This window comes from Embiotoca jacksoni, unplaced genomic scaffold (genome assembly GCF_022577435.1).
Source record: "Embiotoca jacksoni isolate LCO1_2020_lvr unplaced genomic scaffold, fEmbJac1.0.p SCAF_5, whole genome shotgun sequence".
In the NCBI taxonomy this organism is placed as follows: Eukaryota; Metazoa; Chordata; class Actinopteri; family Embiotocidae; genus Embiotoca; species Embiotoca jacksoni.
Genome location: NW_027185403.1, coordinates 13,346,497 through 13,368,796, shown reverse-complemented (window position 1 = coordinate 13,368,796; position 22,300 = coordinate 13,346,497). Strand labels below are relative to the sequence as shown.

Here is a 22,300-nt window from a genome sequence, read left to right as displayed (position 1 = left end):
GATGTGTTCTGTTTTGGGGGCACGCACACGCTACTCTCACTGCACCAGATCTGCCAGCATCCTGCAACTCTGCCCATCAGACACAAGCCAACCTGCACTTTTTTTTTTTTCCTGGAGAATCACAAGAATTCTGCACAATCACCACGTGCACCTCCACCTTCTCTGGAGTCGGTCCTCATCATCATCATTCGTGACAAGTTTCTGGCCATATTATTACCATAAAGACCAAACCTCGGTTACTGTAACACAACATACAATTAATGGAAGCAGGGTTATTGATTTCCAGTGGCGTGCCTTGAGCTGAGCTCTGCAGAAACCTCATGTTTTCTCACTCTTAATCACTACTGGCCCATTTCCATGGTTAGGAGGCCAACCGATGATGCCACATCTTGAGGCTTCGTGGGTTCAGAGGGCGTTTATATAGTGTAGCCTAGAGGTGATATGTGATATCGGAGCTCCACAACTTTCGAGCTTAGCTGCTTTAGCTGTGCTGTTGGTCATCATCGATTATGTAATGTGTCATCTCATCAGTAAAAAATAACCTTCTTGTTGCAGGCTGGTACAACCAGCGTTTTTACAAACTGCTGTGAAAGAACACTGGACACCAATTTGCTGTTTCACCCAGCACTCGAGGACAAAAACAAAGAAGTATTGTCTCTTATCATCAACAGCAGGGAATGCCTGTGAGGAATGAGTGATTTTGTTTCTATTTTTTTTATTTAAGTCAAAAATCTTTACAACATTGTAACTTTCTAATTAATCTACATTTTTGCTATAAGCAACACCAATTTTCTACCTCGCTAATTCGCCGGACATGTAAATTTCTTAACCTTTTAAATTTTAAATAACTCTAATTCTTACATTTTACGGGGAGTAACAAGACAGCAGAACAAATGGAGCAGAGCAAATATGGCGGCAAGATTATGAATAGGAAACAGCAAACAAAAAGCAATCGGTAGAAACACTGATCAGGTCAAACAGGAATTTCAAGTTTATTTGCAGTGAAAAGGAAAAGTCAGTCAACTTAAATAAAAGAAAACTGCAGTTTGAACACAAAAGACTGGTTGTACCTTCATCTCTTAGGGTACCCTAATTTATATCTTTTTGATTCAGACCTTCAGACTTTGCAGTTTGGTCCAAAATGAAATAGCAGGTGGGAAAGGTGCTTCGGTATAAAGGACCTAAATTTGGTCTGACCAAAAATGGAGGTTCCAGTCGGGATCAAACTGAATCACTGTTCAGTTTGTGTGAACACCTTTTGAATGGGTCAGACTTTGGAACCAATTATAGGACGTTGAGGCAGGCTATTGGCACAAATTAAACAATACAAGAAGAAAAAAAGAGATGTGAAAAAGCGCTGCAGTAGCACATGGGGAATGCAAAGACTTTAATTGCAATTTGTTCTGACAAAGAAATCAAAAATCAACTTGAAAAAACATAAAAATGCCAAAACGTAGGACTTATTTTCTGAGAGGAAAATAAATGCTGGTTTTAATGCCATAATAATAGTAATATAGTGGCAACAATATGAATCTGCTCATGAATTTTTCTCCATTTAAACAGAAAAGGCTACAAATTAACGACACACCGACAACAAACCAAATCAGTGTCAAGAGAGACGCACCCAATGTAGGTCATGATGACAGGAAGTAGCTAAACTCTGACCTTGGTCTGGATTTAACCTTTGTGCATCAGGTGCCTCTTGCTTGTGATTCATAACATCAAACATAGAACTGACTATATCTGAAATATTCCACTTCTAGAAAGTTCTGGATTACCATATTTTAGATCAAAAGAGCCATGTATATATTCCCTCACTCACTTTCTTCCAGAGATGTCTCTCCGTGCAGTCTTGATCCCCCTCCTCTAGCACCTGACTGCTTCACTCCACTCTCCTTGTTTTTCATCACTCTATTTGACCTCTTCTTCTGTTGTTGCCTGCTTTTTACCTCAGCCATCTGGTCATCCCCCAAAGCACACATCCTCTTCAAGCATGACAGTATCTCTCTCCACCTGAGTGGCTCTCTCTTTCCCTTTTCAGATTGTTTGCCCCATAATATCGCCCCGCTCCGTCAGTGGACCAAAGATTGGTGTTGGACTTTTGGGGAGAAAAAAAAAGGAGTGGACAGAGGCTGGCCTCAACTTCATCTCACACAGTAATGAATTAAAATTGAAATAAATGTTGTGCTGTCCGTGGAAATAAGGCAGCTAAACAGGTCTCCAACTCTGAAGAAATAACAGACCAGTTCATACAATTCAATGATTCTGCAAGTGTCACCTTGAATTTCAATAATGGTAATTTAACTCACAAGTCTTCAGACAACCATGTGCATCACAGGAGCTTGTGTGAGGTCTGAGTGGTAAACAACACAACACGTATAAATCTATCTCATCCACTCTTCCACTTTTCCTTCTTCTCCAATCTCATTTGCAGTATTTGTTCTTCGTCTGCAGCTAACTGTGCTTCCTCCTCCTCGTCGTCCTCCTCCTCCTCCTCATCCTCCTCATGCTCCTCATGCTCCTCATCCTCCTCCTCCTCTTCCTCCTCCTCCACCTCCTCCCCCTCCCCTCACTCTCCCTCCCCTCACTCTCCCTGCTGCAGGGAACCATGCATCCCATCTCCAGTTCACTGGTCAAACACACAGTGTGCCGCCCTCATTCCCTTCTATAATCAGGACACTCGGCAGTGCTACGGGGATGTTACATTTCTGATGCATCACTTGAGATGGCTGGCCTGGAATGCTAGTTCAGAGGGATATGTGGTATCCTGCAGGCTAATTCATAAAAAAAAAAAAAAAAAACTTTTCATGCACTCAAGAGTATTTCGACTCCCGTACTCTTTTACGGCCCATGATCTGGAGCGTTGCACAGCCTTGGGAAGAGCACCGGGAACTGTAAATGTCAATGATGATTGTATCTCTTTAGCCGTTTTCCTCGTCGTTTTCACGATTCTTCTCGCTTTCCCTCTTTGGCACCGTTGTTTCTCCTCTCATCCACTTGTCCTCCATTTCCTGCCTGTGTCTCAGTCTTCTTCTCCCTCTGGTCCTTGTAGCTCCTCTTGCTGGTACCCTCCGCACACAAACACAAACACACACACACACACACACACACACATATACATACGTACCCCCCCCCCCCCCCCCCCCCCCACACACACACACACACACACCCACATCAGGACCAGCCAGTCCTGCTCGGAAGAAGGAATGCTGTCACAGGGAGATAGCTTGTAAGTGCCCTGGGGGATTGCATCAGCTCTTGTCATATAGAGATGTGAAGTGCTTCAAACTGTGAACTCGAATGGCAGACCCAGATTCAAGAACTACTCAACTGCAGTTGTGCCGTGAAACATTAAAAGGAAGCTGTTACTAGTCCTGCTAAATCAACTTCTAGGATCTATTTATACTTTAAATTATCTGCTTGATTAAGTAACATCAGTACACACACTTTGAAAAGAGAACAAAAAGATGCACTTACTGCTTAGAACAAAGGCAGGGCTATATTATTTACATTATATTGTGTGAAATACTCATGTTACTGTTTAAAAAAAACTGATTACAGTGGGCCTGAGAGCCCAACGCTCTAGACTTGAGAAAGCACATGCAAATTAAGAAAACATCTTCCCCAAATTGACAACATAAGCGCAGCATTTAGATGAAAAAAAAAGAGCTTCAAATACAGAAAAAACAACAAAACACAGAAATGAACCCACAGCAGTTTGCCTCTGCAAAATTCTGATTTAAAAGTATCCTGTGGAGGTTTTGACTCTTAGGAAAGCTATGCAGAATTGATTTCATGCATGCGATGTGATCCACAAACCTCCAAACGGTTTCACACAATTAACAGCGGTAGTACTCCACATAGAAACAACAGCGCAAATTGGAGAGAGGAAAACAACAGTGAGAGCGCAAACAATGCAGTTGTCAAGATGTTAACTAGCTTGCAAAGGTTTTATAAGATGGGAAATGATTCCACATGTTTGTTAGTCCTCATGGAGACACATTATCTACTCCCGCTTTATCCCTAAACAGAGTCGAGGGAGGCTGGAACCTATCACAGCTCACTCTTATACACTCTGGACAGCTTGCCAGTCCACCACAGGGCCAACACAGACAGAGAAAAGACAAACAACCATCTGCACTTACATTTACACCTACGGCTAATTTAGAATCATCAATCAACCTAACATGCATGTTTTTGGACTGTGGGAGGAAGGAAAACCCACGCAGGCACAAGGAGAACACGCAAACGCCACACGGAAAGTTCCCAGCCGAGGTTTGAACCCAGAACCTTCTTGCCTTCTTTGATTACAAGAAAACTTCCCAGGGTACATTTGGAAATATACAATTAATCTAAACCAAAAAAAACCAGCTGTTCTGGAGGCGATGACATTTATAATATTCTTTTTTTTTTTTTAACAGAGCCACTTTTGTTTAAGTGAATCTCTCATCTGATTCGCGTTCACCCCCGCCAGGTCGGGATTGCCCAATACTGTGTGCCTCATCTGCTCTTTGGGTTGGAAAAAAACAGTACAAGCAATCCAAGGGTGAGTTCAGGAGTGCGTGTGTGTGTGTGTGCGTGTGTGTGCGTGTGTGTGCGTGTGTGCGTGCGTGTGTGTGTGTGCGTGTGTGTGTGCCCACGTCTTTATGTACATGGGTGTTTGACTGGTGGAGTGCATGATGGATGATAGTGGGGGGGTAAGCAGCCCGGCTCTGTCACCAAAGCTGGTTAGCCCAGAGCTCACCCACAGAGAGATCCTGTCGTCTAGAGGACAGGTTTCCCACTTCCTGTGGTCCATTTTCCATTACATTTTCTATCTACTATTCTGAATTTAGATCTTTTTTTGTGGCAAAGATTCATATATGCAGATGCCTGCATGAAGCACACATACAGTAGATTCATAACGGAAAATGGTTATCTGCTTTTTATTCTATTTCTATAGTATACAACTGCTAATCGTAAACACCCAATGCATTCCCTTGTTTGCCAGATACATTCATAAAAGTCAAATGGAAAAGGTTACTGCCCAGTAACTTTAATGGCTCAAATTAGCGTGTCTCTATTGAAGCAGTGTCTAAAGAGCTGCCTCAACACAGAGCAGATAAATCTCTGCTTCACCGCTGCCTGGATGAACGGAGGGTATAAGAAACATCTTATTCCAGTGTGGCAACACACAACAAGTGTCAATCCAAATGTAATGTGAGATACGACACGCGCTTTTAAATATACATTCACATGTTTTGATATGTGTAAGTCACTGTATGTGTAAGTTATTTTGTAAAACCCAGGCTGCTTATATTTTTTTGTATACACAGCAGGCCAGGAGGCTTTTCTGAAAAATGTTGTACAGTGTAAATGCAAGATTGCATAAGCAGAGATTCACTTTTATTTATACCCAAGTTCAAAAGTTGACTTTTGTTTGGGTCAGTTACTGACTCAGAGCTGTTGAGTGTTGTCAGATAACAGGTTAAATATCCTGATGAAAACAGTGTATGGAGATAGTAATTACTGATAATTACTGACAATGTCTATAAAGTTAGAATAATCACAATGATCAATTTTAAATTTCATTTTAGTTTTCTTTGGTCTGAGCTTTATGTAAAGTAGTGAGGAGGCCATTTTGAAAATTTGTGTGAAAACCTGGGATCATTTACAGTCTCGAGGTTTAAAGAAATGTACCTAAAAGGTGTCCATAGAAAACATATTTATCCTCTACCATACTGTGTCACAGCATTCTGATGGACTTCGCATATCCAACCTAAAATACCAGGATGTCCAAATAATATGTCAACAGTTCTCAACTCTGTGTGCAACAAAGACAGAAATACAAGCTTATGAATCACATCACAGTTAAGTGATATGATTCTGCATCAAATATTTGACATTTTGCAAAAGTAGGTCAAAGGACAAATAATTATGCAAACTATGGTTTGCTTTATAGATTGACCCAATATTCCAGTGAAACACAATGTTTTAGAACAATTTGAATATGTGAGTGAATTATATTTGCAAGATGGATGACATAATACCTTAAAGTATTTTTTCAAGAAGACACCAAAATACTAAAAAGTAGGACTCTGTGGCAATTGAAAAATAAATTATTATATATTATATGAAATGATTATGATATATTAGTGTGGTATTATTGTAACACATACAAAACAAATCTAAATGATGAATTCATGTAAATATGCGTACAAAATATTTGTATAATTTACTCAAAGTAACACTTCTATCAATAGAGATTAAATGAGGTTCGAATCAGGTTTGCTTAATGTCACCAAATAACAGTTTTTTTTAAAACTCTGGCTGACAGAATATCTTTCTTTTTTTTTTTGTATTGGCATATCTTTTCCTTCTACTTTCTACTGGATTAAGTCCCATCCTTGGTCTGAATTCCAAACCTTTTTGCCATCATAAATAATGGCCAACACATCAAAGATTTGACTGCTGCAAATCACTATGAAAACAGTGTGCTGTAAATGCAAAGCTGACCCGAGGACCAAAGTTACATGCACGCTACCTCCCTATCACTGGAATTAATTTGCTATTCTCTTTCCTCTCTCACTTTCCTCTGAAGCCCTTCAGCCATCAGCTCCCTCTCCTCTCCACCTGCCATCCTGATGATATAGTCCTGTACTTATGAGAGTGGCCAGTGAGCAATCCTCTGGGGAGTCAATGACTCTCAACTCCATCTCCTTCTGACAGCTATTTTCACCTTCAAGGTCTTACCCTCATGCTTTTGTTTGAACACAGAGCAACACACTGGGCTGAAAACATTGTGCAGGTCAAACAGAGCTGCACTCCACAAGACGACCTGCACATGTGGTGATGTCTTCATTATCATGGCCACACCATCTGTTCATCATTATGCAGAGGAAAAGAGCAAGAGGTTTGAACAGGAATGCTGTTCAAATGTTCAATACGCTGGCCATTTCAAAAGTTCAGATAACAGCCCTTCGACGTGATCACGAGATTGCAGTCAAAGCGATACATGCAGAATTCTCACTTTGTGTGCCCCCACGTCCGCTGCATGTCATTTCCTTGACACATGCAATTAAGGACTATCTTTGTGAGCAGACCTAAACCCTTGGCCTTCACTTCACCTCGACAGCCAAGCTCCGAGAACCCGGCCCATTACGCTGAACAAATAACAATCCGTTGGACAGCCTCATGCAGTCCACCATTTGCTGCAATGCAGAGGCGGGAGGAGTGCTGCCGGACTTGTCTTATCCTTTCAGAGATGATCTCTCCTCTCACCTTCAGGAGGATGTGACTACAAGTGCACAGTGAGGATAGCGGCTGACCCTTTGAGTGTGGCTGTGTGCATTTTTAAGGAGGATTCAGCAGAGTATGAAACATGTAAGGCTTATGATATTCTGTAATTGGATTTCCCAGAAAGCTGGTGACAAAGTCCCTCACACACCACTAATCCTCCCAATCAGCACTGCGGGCCTAAAGCGCGTGCTTCTTTGCAGATGAATATGGAAGACGAGAAGAGAGTGATGCATGAAGTAATGAAGAGCGTGGGGTGGATCGCGCCATGACCGCATGAGGATGGACGGCGACTTAAGGTGTGCCGGTCTGATCACCATCTCTGCGGTGGGGAGAGAGATGAGTTAGAGGAGGCAGGGTGCCGAGCGCAGCTACAAAAAGGAGAGAGGAAGAGCGAGGAGTGCAACTTGTCCGATCACAACAGCAAACAGTGAAACTGTTGCTGTCAGTCTTGGTCTGTGCCAACAAACCGGGCAGATTAGCTCTGCTGAATCACAGGAGACAGGTAATCTTTGGACTGCCTTTAAGAGAAGGAGACAAAAGGGAAATAAAACTCGCAGCCCAATCAAAGAGATTAAAGCAATGTATAAGAAGATGCCTCTAAATTATTCGACGTGACTACAGGAGAGCCGGGTTCACGCGAGTACAAATTTGTAGTGATATTTCAGGTATATAGAGCTGCTTGTTTTGAATCCAATTCCACACAGCAGGGGGAATACCTGTCAGCTGAAAACCTCTCCTGTTCCTGTGGATGATTGGATGATTGAAACAAAAAAAACAAGCAGGGCAAGCTTTGTGGGTGTCTGGCTGGGAGGCACGTATATTTCTCCATCGATGTCAAAACGCTATATTGTTTCTCCTGCCCTCCTATGTACATCAATTCTGTCTGTGCTTAATAACCCAGTTTTGTTTGTCGTTTTCTCTTCTCATTTGCAAGACACGACAGCGAGGAGTCGTGAAATTTCCATATTCCAGTTAGAGTGCACACCATCTGATGTTAATGCTTCCTGACTAGTTGTTTCTGTCCTTTAGGGGGATTTCAGATCCCCACGTCTCATATATGGCTTATAAGCATATGCAAAGGCAAGATTGTGCCACACAGGGACACGAAGAAGGGATGACTATCTGCCAATCTCATGAGCTCCACTTCCTGCGCATGTAAACTAAGCCTTTGCCCCTGGTGTCGCTAATCAAATTACATATCACCGTTCATATCTTACGGCAATGAAACAATCCAAGCGAAGCCATTGAAGGATTTTCATTGTGAAACTTGATTACAGGGCTGAATTGTAAAGCAGCACCTCTCCAGGACCGATCTCTTCGAGCCCTTTGTCTTTCTGTGAAGAATGATGGAATAAGTCAATGAGGACGGGAGATGGGACAAGTTGTTTAACCTTGAGGACATCACTTAAAGACTTCCTTCTCAGCTTCAATGCAGGCATTGGTTAAGTATGTAGAGTCCAGCACCACTTTTCATCTTATTAGGGTTCTTGCTGAGACGGTGTTCCGTCCCTGAATGATAATGCTGGAGGAGGTAGCACAGAGACTGAAATGGAAAACAGAGGGCCACACAAGTGAGTGAGTTGTATTCCCTTTATATTCCAAGGCCACAGTATGCAGACCCTTAAAATGTGCCTCATACTCGCCATACTTTTCTAAAACAAATTTCCCCACAAAAACCAATAAAGATTTTCAGCGAGGGGCTTCACTTTAGAGCCATTTCATATTGTTGCTCAGAGAGAGAAGAGCAAGAAGTTTTCCCGCATTAGATGAAAAGATGTGCTCCATTTTATTCTCGGTGGACCTTTCATTGTCTGGATACGTGCCGGGCACCGATACCAATGAAAAGATTTGGTGGCAGTCTAATATCTTGTCTGATATCGTCACCGGGCTACATTGTAGTCAAGTCACAATAAGCCCAAGGCTTTGAAAGATCTGTTTTTAACGTGACAAAGAAACAATGTAATAGATGGAATCTGAGTCTCCCTGGTCAGAACAACTAAATGCTGACCCTTATACTACAGTAAACATGATACAGTATACATTTACCTATAATCTAAACTGGTAAAGCTCCCATGAAAATGTATTTCTATTATTATTATTATTAAGTTCAACTAAATCACAGAAAGAGATAGAACCTATTTTATTCACCTCTAAAAGCAGCTAAGACCTATGATGGCATCTAAACCAAAATGTTTTGAATTTATTTCCTGTGATTTTGAGATTCATGCCAAAATATCCCAACACAGAATTTTTGTGTCGGTGATGCAACACAAAATGCAACACAAACATTTTAAATTACATCTCAGTAACAATGTCCTGGTTACCGAAGAAAATATACAATCCTTGCTGTAAACGGAAATTTTTCAGGTAGATATATTCCTAGTTACAACTTGGATTTTATTTTAGTTTGTTTCTGGCCATTGGCTCAAAGTAATCACTGAGATTCTGAGTATGCAGTAACTTCACTAAAAATAGGTCCAATGGAGTAACAGCAAGTAGAGCAGGTTTGATATGTACTAAGAAGTTTGACTGTGTCTAATGGTCTGTAAGTTAGTTACCTTTGTTCGCTCTTCCAAATATAATTGTCTGACCCTGGGGCTTTTGCCCTAATGTAAAATTGATGAAAGCATTTTATGACCGAAGTTGCATACACGCATTTTTCATCAGTTCTTGTCCTAATCGCAGAGTTTGGCTGATGGTGAAAATAACATTGCTGCTCCGCAACTCTTACAATAGAACTCATGCAACAAGAGACTTCATTACTCCTAAATATTTCATTCAGTTACAGGGGTGTCCTAGGGCTAAAACGCTTTACTCCGAGACAAACCCCTGAAATTGGAGTGAAATGTTCACTGACTTTTCACAAACTTCGGTCACTTGAGAGCAATTTTCAAACTTAAGCTCCTTTATGCATAAAAGACCCAAAGTCTATCCCCTTACAGCTTAGGGATGGCACTTGTACAGTAGCGGCAGTGGCAGCAGTTTCAGCGCTACAATGGCCAGGAAGAAAATACATTTCTCCTTGAGAAGAAAGAAACAGATATTTCTCTGTGTCCTTGACATAACTAAGAAAGGTATTTTGTTCAGTCTCACTTTCTATTTACACAATAGCTGATTTTAGCTTTGGGTGACATGTGGGGCACCCACACAAAAAAAGTTGACATTTGCTTGATCGGTTTTCTATAGCTCATTTGCACGTCACGTCAGTAGTTGTCATGTCTCTGTGTGGGTTAGTTAACCTCATCGGTGTTTGTGCAGATTCTAGTTTGTGTCCCAAACAGACTACTGCCTGAGGAGTTCTCCAATTCAGTGACTGAGTGATGATGTAACACCATCGGTTACACTGATTGCATCGTCTTCCTGTATCCAATTCAAATTAAAAGCTTACGTTTCATACATGGTCCAGCAGTCAAGGAAGGTTGGGATTGAGATAACAGTTGTGGAATTTAGTTTGTTGTCTCAAGTGCAATAGTTCAATAATTAGGGTTTCTTCTTTAGAGGTATGCTGTTCTATTTCTGTATTTGTGTGGTATTTATCATATCATTATTTTTTTTAGTCTCATTGAGATCAGGATCTCTTATTCAAGAAAAACTTGTGTACAAAAAAACCCAGCTAACCATAGAAAGACACAGAGAATTCACAGACATGCATTTAAGAGAAGCATTTACAAGTGTGATGGCAGACATACAAGTACATCTTATGTTAATGTTAAAGTGTAATAAGAAGATGTAACTTCATATTGTTTTCAGGACTCATTCCATTTGGGAGCAGCAAAATATTTGAGCCCATTTTTTTCATGTTCATTGTGAACAAGAGCTAAAGCTAATGTTAAACTGTCTTGTGACCTGACATTGTAAGCACTGTATTCAAATGGAACCAGAGAGCCGAGGTAACCAGACCTATAAATAAACATACAATGCTGCTCCCTTCTGTTTGTTAAGGAGGACCATCCCACCTTTTCATAGATATGCATAGGATTTGGGCAATTTAGCTTTATTTGTGTGTTTTTTGACAGGAATAGGGTAATAGTGTAATGATTAAATTAAAAAATATATATATTTGTATTTATAAGCTCAAATATTTTACTGTTTGTCTCTCTAATTTCCATTTTATTTTTTTATGTTTTTATATTTTCTAGCACTTTTTATTTGTGTCGTTCCAAATGTTTTAATTACAGTTAGTGCACAGTGGTATTGGGTCACCAAAGGTGCCATACAAGCTAGAACCTCTCCATTTACACTATAAATGAACAAGGTGCCATTCCGCATCAAGTATTCAAACGTACAGGACATTCCTTTGTTGTAAGTTAATTTCAAAGAGCTACTTTTGGTCACTGTCCACGTCACAGACATTGTGGGTCTGCGACAGCAGGTGCGCGGCTCATTTGCAGAGGCGTACAAAAAGCTCACTCTCAACTGGCAGCATATTCTGAATGTTGAACTTCAGCACTGAAGAAGAATGAGGGGAGACAAAGGGAAAGCTTCCTATCTACTTCCAATCCAGTTCACATCTCAGGCACACGTACACCTCGTCGTTCACAAACAAAGTAACCGGTCACTTTATCTCTCCATCTTTAGCACTGTGCCCCTCTCCTCCAGTATTCCCTCCTTGTATAAACATAGCTAAGCCACTGAACTCGTTCTTGTCCTTTTTCATCATATTCTAGCACTGTCAGGGCTGCAAAGGGCACCGGCATCTGAGAGAAGCTTTCCATTGAGGCCTTTGGAATGGATTCACTCCAAACGGCCTTTTCATTCGGCAGCTGCGATGGATTAGCTCTGTCATGGGTCCAGATGAGGTTTGCCTTCCCGATATGCACGCCACGCTGCAGAAAATAAAGCCACATCGCCGAGATAAAGAAGGGTGGAAAAATAAGATGAGGGGACAGGAGTGGCGCTGACGGCTGCCCAATGGTTGATGATGGAATGATAGAACACTTCAATATTTCATCACACAGTCATGCATGGACACACAAACATGGGACAGCGGCCTGGGAGCAACCGCCCACAGGTTTTACGTAGCCATGTGTGAAATGGCAAGAGCCACACAACAGCACTCTCCGAATTAACCATTGGAGGGAGAAACAGAGGAGGGTCATGGTTGAAAGAGCACATCATGTTCGCTTAATTCTCACTCATGGGGATAGTGAGCACTAAGGACAGAAAGAAGCATGTAAAGCAAGACCACACCGCTGGGTGATATTTACATGTTTCTTTTTTTTTTTTGCACACACATACATCCTCTTAATATAAGCTGGACAAATTGATGGACAGAAATGGCAACCACCTTCTTGACGAGCAAGGAGCTGCCAAGTCGAAGCACCAGCGGAGCTTTGTAATCGTCCCCAACCGAATTAAAGCATATTACTCACGGCTATTTGATTATCATTCTTCTCTTTACAGCATTCATGCAGATGTGATTAAAGTCGCGCATTCGGCGTGAATCAGCGAACAATCTGAAATATATTGGCTCTTGTTATGGTGACAACACAACTAAAGTGATTTGAGAGGCTCTGGGTTTTTATCCCTGCGCCTTGCCAGAAGATATTTCTGGTTCATTGTCAATAGCAGTTTATTCCAACACATCAGCAGGCCGCTCTCTTGACCCGGCTCTGCTCTCGTTCCTCAACTGCAATCATAGTTGCAGTAATCGTCTATAAATTTGGCCCATCTTCAGAGGTGTTAGTCTGCAATATGTCTTTCATTATATAAGACGTCTTTAACCACAGAGGCTATTCGTGGCACGGCATGTCTTATTTGCATCCCTGTAACACTGCAAGGAATATGCCAATTGTTTTGTTTTTTTGCCTCCTCCTCTCCTTCAGTCTGTATGCTAGAGTGCCCATCCACTAGTTTCACAAGGTTATGATGCTTCAGTGGCCCGGCGACTGTGAACTGTCACAAGCAATCAGTTATGATGGAGCCCTTGTTTCTGCACAGACATGCCGCTTTGGCAGGACTCTGCGAGTGAGTGCCTCTTTTGAAACAGGCCAGAAACGTGCGGATCAATCTGCTCTGTCGGCAGACGGGAGAGCTGGAAGCTGGAAGCCCCATCGCACTGTGATCCAATATTTACAAGTTGGGAGAGTACATCGTGACACTCCCTGTTGGTGCTTTGTATTCATCACAACACAGCCCCGATGTCATCTTCATTTTTGACTGTCTTTAGCACAGAAATGATTCTCCACCACACACATATGGAGGGAGACCAAACTGATAAGCAGCTGATAATGTAGTCCAAGTGGTCTGACTAGCTTAAAAAGCGCAGCGGTGCCAATTAATGCTTTTCTGGGGCTTCTTCGGAAATAATAAGTGTTTTCTTTTAAAAGCTGTCTGACCTTGGTTAGGACAATGCAGTCACCAGCTCCTATTGAGGAAGACTACAGAGTTCCCTTTTCTTTTTTCTTTAGGACCCAGTGAAGCCAGACCAATGCAGCAACTTCCGATGAGGCACGATGCGGATGTGCTATTCCAGCTCAAGTAGGGGATTACTGATTCAGTGATTACGGGTATTGTAGTGGATTCTAGTGAATGGCCAATAGCTAGCTGACTGTGACTGCAATGGCTGCGGGAACATAGCTGTAATGGGCTTTGTGGGAAAGATTAAATATACATAAAAAGGGGGAGATAGAAATGAGAAAGACAGAGAGCGGGAGAAAAGAAGTACGAAAAAATGCTGACTGCACTGTCAGAGATCTTTACCAGTGACAAGTTTGAAAAACACTCCTTTTTTTCTTGTTTTACCCCCTCTCTCCCTGCCTTTTACACAACTGGTGCATGAGGGTAAATTACATTTTGAAATGAAAAAGAATCTGTGCCACAAACAACATAGCTCCCTCTCCTTAAGAGGTTTTGCTCTTAGAGCAAACAAAATGGAAAGCAGCCATTGCATAGAGCTGGACTGCTGGCAGACACATCCCCGATGCACCTGAGACGAGTACTTCAGAACAGTGGCTCGCACCCCTTGTTCATTTTACTTAAAATGCGCCACATGTAGAGCCTCTTTCTTATCACAAACTCGTTTTTCCTTGCACTGAGCACAGCAGCAAGTGCGTTCAATGCACCACTAAGATTTTGTGTGTGTCTCCTCCCGTGTAGTCCCTCATAGTGTTTATTGCTACTTTTTTATTTCTTTATACGGTCAGCCCGCTCCTCTTGTTCATCACAAGGCAGTGTTGATATCATCTTCAATAAGGGAACACGGACTTGGACTGTCATTGTTGACTTATAGTTCAGAAACCACCCCATTATTTGAACAGTGGTGAACAGATGTGCGGAGCATAGATGGGCTGTCATGTTGCATCATGTCTGCCGCCGAAAAAGGGGGCTTGATCTACGCCTTGCATCGGTGGTTCTGCAGTAAAGCTCACGCACGGGGGAGTGTTCCACAAATTGTACCTCAGCCTACTCTTGTTAATAGTGACATCAGGGTTTTTAGCTGAGACAGTTTTTATATATGAGGAAATTCATCAGTGTTATAGCTTCACATGTTTCCTTTTTTTTTGGTTGTTGTGCTATCCTAGAATCACTATGCATTATATAAAAAAAACATTGGTTATCATGTTGATACACTGTGACTCTGTGTTTGCTGTTTTTGAAACTACAGGCTGTAGGGTGATTATATCCTCAGGCTGCCCGTGACAGTCAATCCACAATCATTTCTTCTTAAAACCCTCTTCTCACTTGCTATTTATGACACTTGCAAGAGATAACTGAGCAGATAGATAAAGGAAATCAATAGGTAATTCAAAGAGGAAGAGGAAGGTCTGAACACACCACAAAAGACTGGTAACTGTAAGGATGAGAGAAATCTCTAAAAGTACGAACAGTAATTCCAAATCAAAAATCTGTAGCTACACTATGTATACTCTTCAGCCTCCGCAGCTGCTGAAAAAGGCCAACTGCTGGGCATTTGGCCATTTTCTGTGTTTGTGAAAGATATATGGAGATTTGACGGCACCACGGTAGCAAGGGAGGAAATCTGTTGTTTTACCAAACAACATCTGCCGGCATCATTGATTCCAAGACAAATAACACTCCGACAGCCGCACTTCTCCTCAGGTTGGGTTTAAGAGGATCTTTTGATATGCTGATTAAAAATGCATTGTGTTGAATCTGCCTTGGAGTGTGTTCTATGTTTTCTATTTTGAATCTCATTACAGCATCAGCTACGTGCCTGACTTAAAAAAAAAAAATTAAAAAAATTAAAAAAAAAAATGCAGCTACAGCAGAGGGCATCTCATGGCCAGGACATTAGGTCACAATAATGTTCCCTTTGGAGGTTTGGCCTTTGGAATATTTCCAGCCTTTTATATGTTGGCTTTATGAAAAAAGCGTTAGCCTCATGTGAACATAACAAATAATACCGGTGACTGCAGTCGTACCAGCAAGACTTCAAGAAAGTGGTAAATTTAGGAAAAGTCATTAGTACTGCATCAGTACTAAAAACACATTAAGCGTGTTGCTGTAATGTAATAGTTATTACTGTGGCACTTGCAAAGACATTTAAAATAGGTTTAATGGGAATTTTGCCAATTTTGAAGTTCCTAAAAATAATGATGATAACTTACTATAAAAAATGATTACATGTGACCGTGTGTGACAGTCACCACCCTTTCTGTGCCTCATCCTTTTCTATCTGAACTGCGCTGTCAGTCACCCCCCTCTGCTGACATCCTGCTCCCCTCTCAGAGGCCTCGCAACTCCCAGAGCATGTAACCCCATCCCAGGCCTCGTCTGTACCACTCATTTGACTTAGGCCCCCATAGAACCACCTCGGCTGTCCTCTGAGACCGCCTGTCCTGCTGGCCTCAAAATCACACCATTATGTTACACTGCTGTGGCTCGTGTTTCGCTCCGAGGCTTCTGCACTGTCATGCTGCTTATCAAACACACTTCCTACTTGATTTTTTTTACATCGTTCTTTTTTTCCACATAAATCCTAGTCTGCATATAAATGTTTGTTTTTCTCTAAAATTGTGCTGTTTGCATAGACACAGGACGCAGCCTAGAATATTTTTACTCTGACCTTTACTGTGGATGAATGATGAACTGTGTCATGTGAGAATCAGTACAAAACAGTGAGATTTACCGAGTAACAAATGTGGATCTGGAGACAACATGCCTTACACCTATACTCTGTATGTGTCTGTGTGTGGCTCTGTGCATATGTGCACACACACATACGTGCATATGCACATGCCTGCGCATCCATAAACAAACCTCCATCTGTGCCTCCAACACAGCTGGACTGCAATGGCATGTCCCGGTACAACCCCCACAGCCTGGAGGAGTGTCTCTCTCTCAAACACACAGTCTTGGACACACATACTCCAAGCAACCTTAAAAAAAAAAAAAAACACCCTTACTCAAATTCTGTTTCCTCTTTCTTTTTTCTTGCTGCAGTCCTTGCCTCGGTCCTCCCACCACTCACTTTCCTCTCTCCCTTTCCCAGCTTCCCCTGCCGTGTTTCCCTCGTCACACCTTTCAAGCTGAGTTACAGCCTGCAAGAACAAGAACTGTGGCACCACTACAATCACCTGAGGAGCTTCTATCGACCATAGCCTGTCTCTGTCAGGCCGAGCACTGCGAAAACATGTCTCCCTGTCGCTTTGTTTACCATCCATTCACACACCACTGCGACAACAGCAGCCCCAAAAGCTATACTCAACAATACATGCGAAGATTTGGTAAGGGCCCTTTCGTCTGCGCCTCACAACATATGCCGTTTGCCACATGTGCTCAGTCATAGTGTAGGCCGCTGGTGCAAAGAGGCTGTTGGTATTTCTCACCAACATGTGCGGAGTTAGCGCTCTCTGGGTGGGCGTAGAGGTCAGGGGAGATGATGCTTCTAAGGATGTGTCTAGACAGAAATCAGGCCTGTGCACTGTGGTCTGAAGTGTTTGTGGTAGTCCTGAGCGTTGATGCTCATATCCCACGTGCTCATGTAACCACGGCGACATGGCTCACATATTATCACCAGAGATCATCCTGCAGTATTATAAGTACAGTGTGCAAAACATTATTTTGTGATCGACACACACATATATCCTTTAGGGATGTGCTAAAGGAATTGTTCTGCATTTTAACATGCCTATTTACTTTCTAGCCAAACAGTGGAGAAAAAGATTCGTCCCATCCTTGAATTGGCGTACATGAAGCTGGCACCATCAGCCAGTCAGGTCATTTTCGCACAAGTGAACCACGAGCCAAAAATCCCATCAACCAGCACCTCTGAAGCTCACTGATTTAAACATATTTGGTTGTTTAATCGGTACAAAAGCAAAGTTTAAAACTGCTGTTGCTACCAGCACTTATGTATCGTCCTGAAGTCTCAGCTGGTTTGTGGCCAGTAAGTAATCCAGCTCTGTCTTTATGCTAAACTAAGCTAACTGTCAGTTTGCTCCAGCTTCCTATGTACTGTACAGACATGAGTGCTGCATCAATCTTCTCATCCGCCTAACTCTCGGCGACAAAACTATTCCTTTCCCCTCCGCTTCCTTCCATTTACAATAAGACACATTTCACCTTACAGCGTTTCTCTCGTGTCCCTCTCCCTTTTCTTGCCATTGGACAAGACAAATACAGACACAGTGCCTTTTTTCCTCCCAAGCAGTTTTGTCTATAGCCAACAGTGGTGGAAGGAGGTGGGTGAACAGTGTAGCCAATGAAGCATCTTCCCACTGCCAGGGTTTAAGGACCTGGAGGATTCAATAAAAAAAAAAGAGGGGTAGGCACATGTAAAACGGCTGGCAGTGGGGACACAGACCATTAGCTTAATGACAGAATGAGGAATGAGCTGTAGTGAGATGAGATTCAAAAGCCAAGCAGTGCAAAATTTGCCTTTAACTGGAATCAAGGCGAGTAATCTAATAAATAGCGTGGCAAGGAGAGGCAGAGGGGGGGGCTTGATGTTTTTTTTTTTGTTTTGTTTTGTTTTTTTAATTATTATTATTATTTCGCCTCAGGTAAAGAGAGAAGAAGAAGGGTAAAAAGGAAAGAAATGGATGGTGGTGTCATTAAGTTGGCTGGCCGTGACCGTCAGGAACATTAATGTTGTCTGCTCTGCTTTCTTCTAACTGTCACTCTTTGCTTTGAACTCCTCCTGCCTCATCTGTGAGCGTACCTGACTCGTAGCATCCACAGCTATTATGGACTCTGCAATGGTAATTACACATTTCACAATTTCTGATGTCACTTCAAAGCAACAACAGTATTGCCATCAAAGCACATACAAATGCCGCTGTGGTACAAAGCAAAGCCTTAAGGATTACTGAAGGCAGGCATTGTTTTTCTGACGGTCACTAATTCAATTAATAGCATACGACTTTAAACTGACTTGAAAGAAATTGTTCTAACACAAGACTGTGCCTTCATTCTACACAAGGGTTTCCGTATTTTTGTTTCTCGAAAGTGAAATAAACTAAAGTTTCACTCGAGTGCCAGCACACAATCCAGTTGCTCTCCCAGTGTACACTTGAAGGATGTACAGCAAATGAGGGGGAGTGATCTTTATGATGAGTCAGAGTGCAGGGCTTTGACACTAGCTGTCTCAGAGCAAAGAGAGAATGCACACTAAAGCGATGCAACATCTGAACTCACAGACAAAAAAACAGGAAGCCACATCTCGTCTCGATCAAAGCAAAGAAAGCTTGTCTCAAAATAGATTTAATCCCCAAACCCACAAAAATGCCACTTTTGTAAAACCTTGTCCAGACACAGAGTAGACGTGTGCTATTGCTGACAAAGGTCTGAGTCATTCACATGAGTCCATTGATGACAAAGGGAATTTGAATGTCCACCAAATAATTGTGACAGCTTAAAGAACAAACAGTGGCGCTGACAAATGTAAAACTCGGATATTTAATAACCGTCACCTCTATTTTGTTCTCTACATTGGTCGAGGCAATCTGAGGTGCTTGTGGACTGTTGTGAACTCAGCATGAGCTGTCTGCGGTTTGTGAGCTCAGCTTAACAAGAGTCTCAGGGAACTCTCTTGGCAAAAGTCACAGATCATATACTACACTAGTCTGATTCAAAAGAAAGCTGCATCTCGGACTCATTTGAGAGCAGCCTTTGCTCAAAGTTTAATGGATTATCTTACAATTAAGATGAAGACTTTTAGTGTTTTAAGTATAACACTTTTTTTTGTAGCAGGTAAACATTCCTCCAGGGTAGAATTTCCGAGCAGAGCAGTTTATTAATATGCACGAAACATCAAGACATTTGACGATAACCCTCCTCTTTTTGACAGTTTCTTTGCATCATTAAAAGGCTTGTAGTTCTCTAATCTGAAGTTTGAGGCAGTATGGAGAGAATACTCTTGATGGAGATGCTCAGACATGGCAGCAAAATACAGGAAACGGGGTCATGGCTCCCACAGGAACCTCTTCCTTTTGCTAAAGCTCTGTCTGCCCCTGAATTTAATTATATTCTGATATCAAGACTTTTTCTCCTATGCTTCCCTTCCTCCTCAACATGCGTGAAATTGCACAGCACTATCTATTATTTATTCACTCTCATTAGCTTATTGTTTCTTATGGATGCCTTCGTTAAGGCACTTGCAGCTCTGCTGCCTGTGATATGATGCTCGGCTTCGTCTCCCTCACTGCTCACTGCTCAGACCCACCTCCTCTGCAGGTCTAAGCCCAACTCATTTGCTGGCGTTGGTTGGGGAGCTATGGATTTTTTTCCCCTTTCACCCAATGACAGCACGGTTAGGTGCTATGAGGGCTGAGTGCTAATGAGCTGACTCTGCAATGCTCGGGGACATGCTCTGTAACACAGGGGGAGTCAAGAGGACGGAGCAGGCGGAGACGCTCTGGCACATGGAGAGTCAGAGGGGCCATTATGACCGTGCCACACAGGGGTTAGGGGGATGCAACCGCACCAGTCAGACAGCTGTGGGCCTACAGAGTCGACCATTCAGTCAAACTGAACTCTTCATTTCAAATGACATCACAAAATGGCACTCTCAAGCCCATTTCTTCCCATTTTGTCCATTTTTGTTCCCACTTTCTGCTGAGTTCAAGAAACCTCAGCCAAAAGGAAAATCAGCCTCAAAGTGAAGTTATTCCAGGTGCACCATGAGAGGACTATAACCAAAAAGCATTAAAGAAAAGCAACATATAATATTGATATATATATATAATATCTTCCTCATTGATAAGTCATTAATGGGATTTAATAATAAATATTGACGCACAGTCCGTTTAAAAACCCTCCATGAAATGTGTATCTTGTCTGCAACATATTAACTGAGTCGTAATATTGTGTAATTGGTTGCATGTTTACTGTATGTTGCCGTGGGAACTTATTTTATAAAGTGGAATTCATGTAAAAAACGAAAAAAAAAAAAAAAAAAAAAAAAAAAAAAACACGTCCTGTAAACCTCAGACAGTCACGAATGCTGCAATTGGTTCCTAACCAGCTGTCTGTGAAAATGTTCCCGTCATGAATAAAAAATAGTTTAACAGGATTTATACATTTAGTGGTAAAACTCTGCGATTTCCATTGAGACTTTATAAATCAGAGTGAAGTGAGAAGAGCTGCCCTGCTTCCCCTGCATCGAGCTGCAGCCTCAATAAGCTCCGCGAGTTCGACATGAATAATTCTGCCCGCACTTGGAAGTGGTGGGAATCGAGGCAAGACTGACACAGAGGCACACTTACATGCATGGGTGACTGAGAAGCTGTTGGACGACTCGAGGTTGTCGACGTTGTAGTTGAGGTGGAAAGGCTTTTCAGTGGTGTTTTGGTTGGTGTTGTAGAGTTGGACAGCGAACCTGAACGCGCTGTGCTCCTGCACCGTGGAACGCATGAACAGTCCCCCTTGAAAAGATGAAAACCAAGATCAGACAACAATCGCAACCAGTCTAGTGCCCGTTGACCTTATTTTGCTGAATCGCTGTATGTCTTACAGTGCTATAAAAGGAGCTAATTATTATTTGTAAGAAAAGCGACAATACATTTTTGACCAGCGCGCCTGTCTGGAACTCTTCGCCGGAACTGACCGTCTTCCGTCTCCCTTATTAAAAGCGTCTCTTTTTTTCAGGCAGTAATTACAAAGATACGATCAGCACTAAGTGTAGCTTTAATTTAGTTTTCCGAAATCATCGGTTTTATGCTTGCAGCGTGACAAAATTCAAGTTAGTCTCTGTCGTTGCGCAGAGCTCCGCGCGCCGTATCCGGTATAAAATTGCAATCTTGCATTTCATTTGTCCATACAAAAAACACACACTCTTTAGCCGTATAACACGGCAAAACACTTACCGATATTAATCTGATTGGGAAATCCTGCGTAGGACCGGTCAAAGAGCCACAGGAGAAAGAAAACCACGCGTTGTGCCATTTTCTCCGACCTATCTGTTCAACTCCTTAAAAGGGTCTGTCTAACCAAATGCATATGTTCTGGATGAAAGCCGGGCGCGATGGAATTCCAGTGGATAGATGATGGTCGCTCACAGTGCACCAATTCATTCATTGAGGTGCAGCCCAGCTGCAGAGCATTTTTTGCAACTAAGAAAGAGAGAGAGAGAGAGAAGCCGAGAGACGGAGAGGAGGGGTTGGGCTTTGGGGGAAAGAAGGAGCTGATCTGAACTCCGATTGGACCCGTCGTGGCGGGCCAATGTTGGCCCAACTTGATCTGACGTTAAATTATAAAAGACCTCAACTCGCTGGTTTACGACGGCTCAGAATAAACGCGGCACTTGTCAATATTAGCCTGCTGTCGACCGAATCAATAAAAACACTGCAATCTCAGGTGGCCGATGATTCTGAATAGCGCGGACACGTCCAGCTGTGGCAGCTGCTGCATTTCAGGCATCCTCGGAGAGGCTGCGTTTGCGCCATATAAGGCGATTACGTTATTTTCCAAAGTAGGAACATGGTTATCCAAAAAGTTTGTGCTCAGGCCTGTCCATAATGAACCTGCTCCTCAAGTCTTTTCATGTTTATCTCCTCTGTGATTGAGAAAACAATCAAATGTTTAAGGCTCCAATGAGGTGAAGCAATAAGTAATGATG

General features: G+C 42.3%; 1 protein-coding gene across 4 annotated transcripts in view; it reads right to left on the bottom strand.

Annotated features, from left to right (window-relative positions):
* Positions 1 to 21,813, bottom strand: part of gria3b (glutamate receptor, ionotropic, AMPA 3b) — an 84,459-nt gene extending 62,646 nt beyond the window's left edge. For 2 of the 4 annotated variants that reach the window (XM_069171204.1, XM_069171205.1), the window contains exons 1-2: positions 21,549 to 21,813; positions 20,949 to 21,107 (exon numbers count right to left, since the gene is read on the bottom strand). In XM_069171204.1, the coding sequence (XP_069027305.1) occupies positions 20,949 to 21,107; positions 21,549 to 21,627 (238 nt within the window). In that variant the 5' untranslated portion in view covers positions 21,628 to 21,813. The remainder of the gene's footprint in view (positions 1 to 20,948; positions 21,108 to 21,548) is intronic. The other 2 variants (XM_069171202.1, XM_069171203.1) reach the window with 1 other exon arrangement.
* Positions 21,814 to 22,300: the final 487 nt, after the last annotated feature.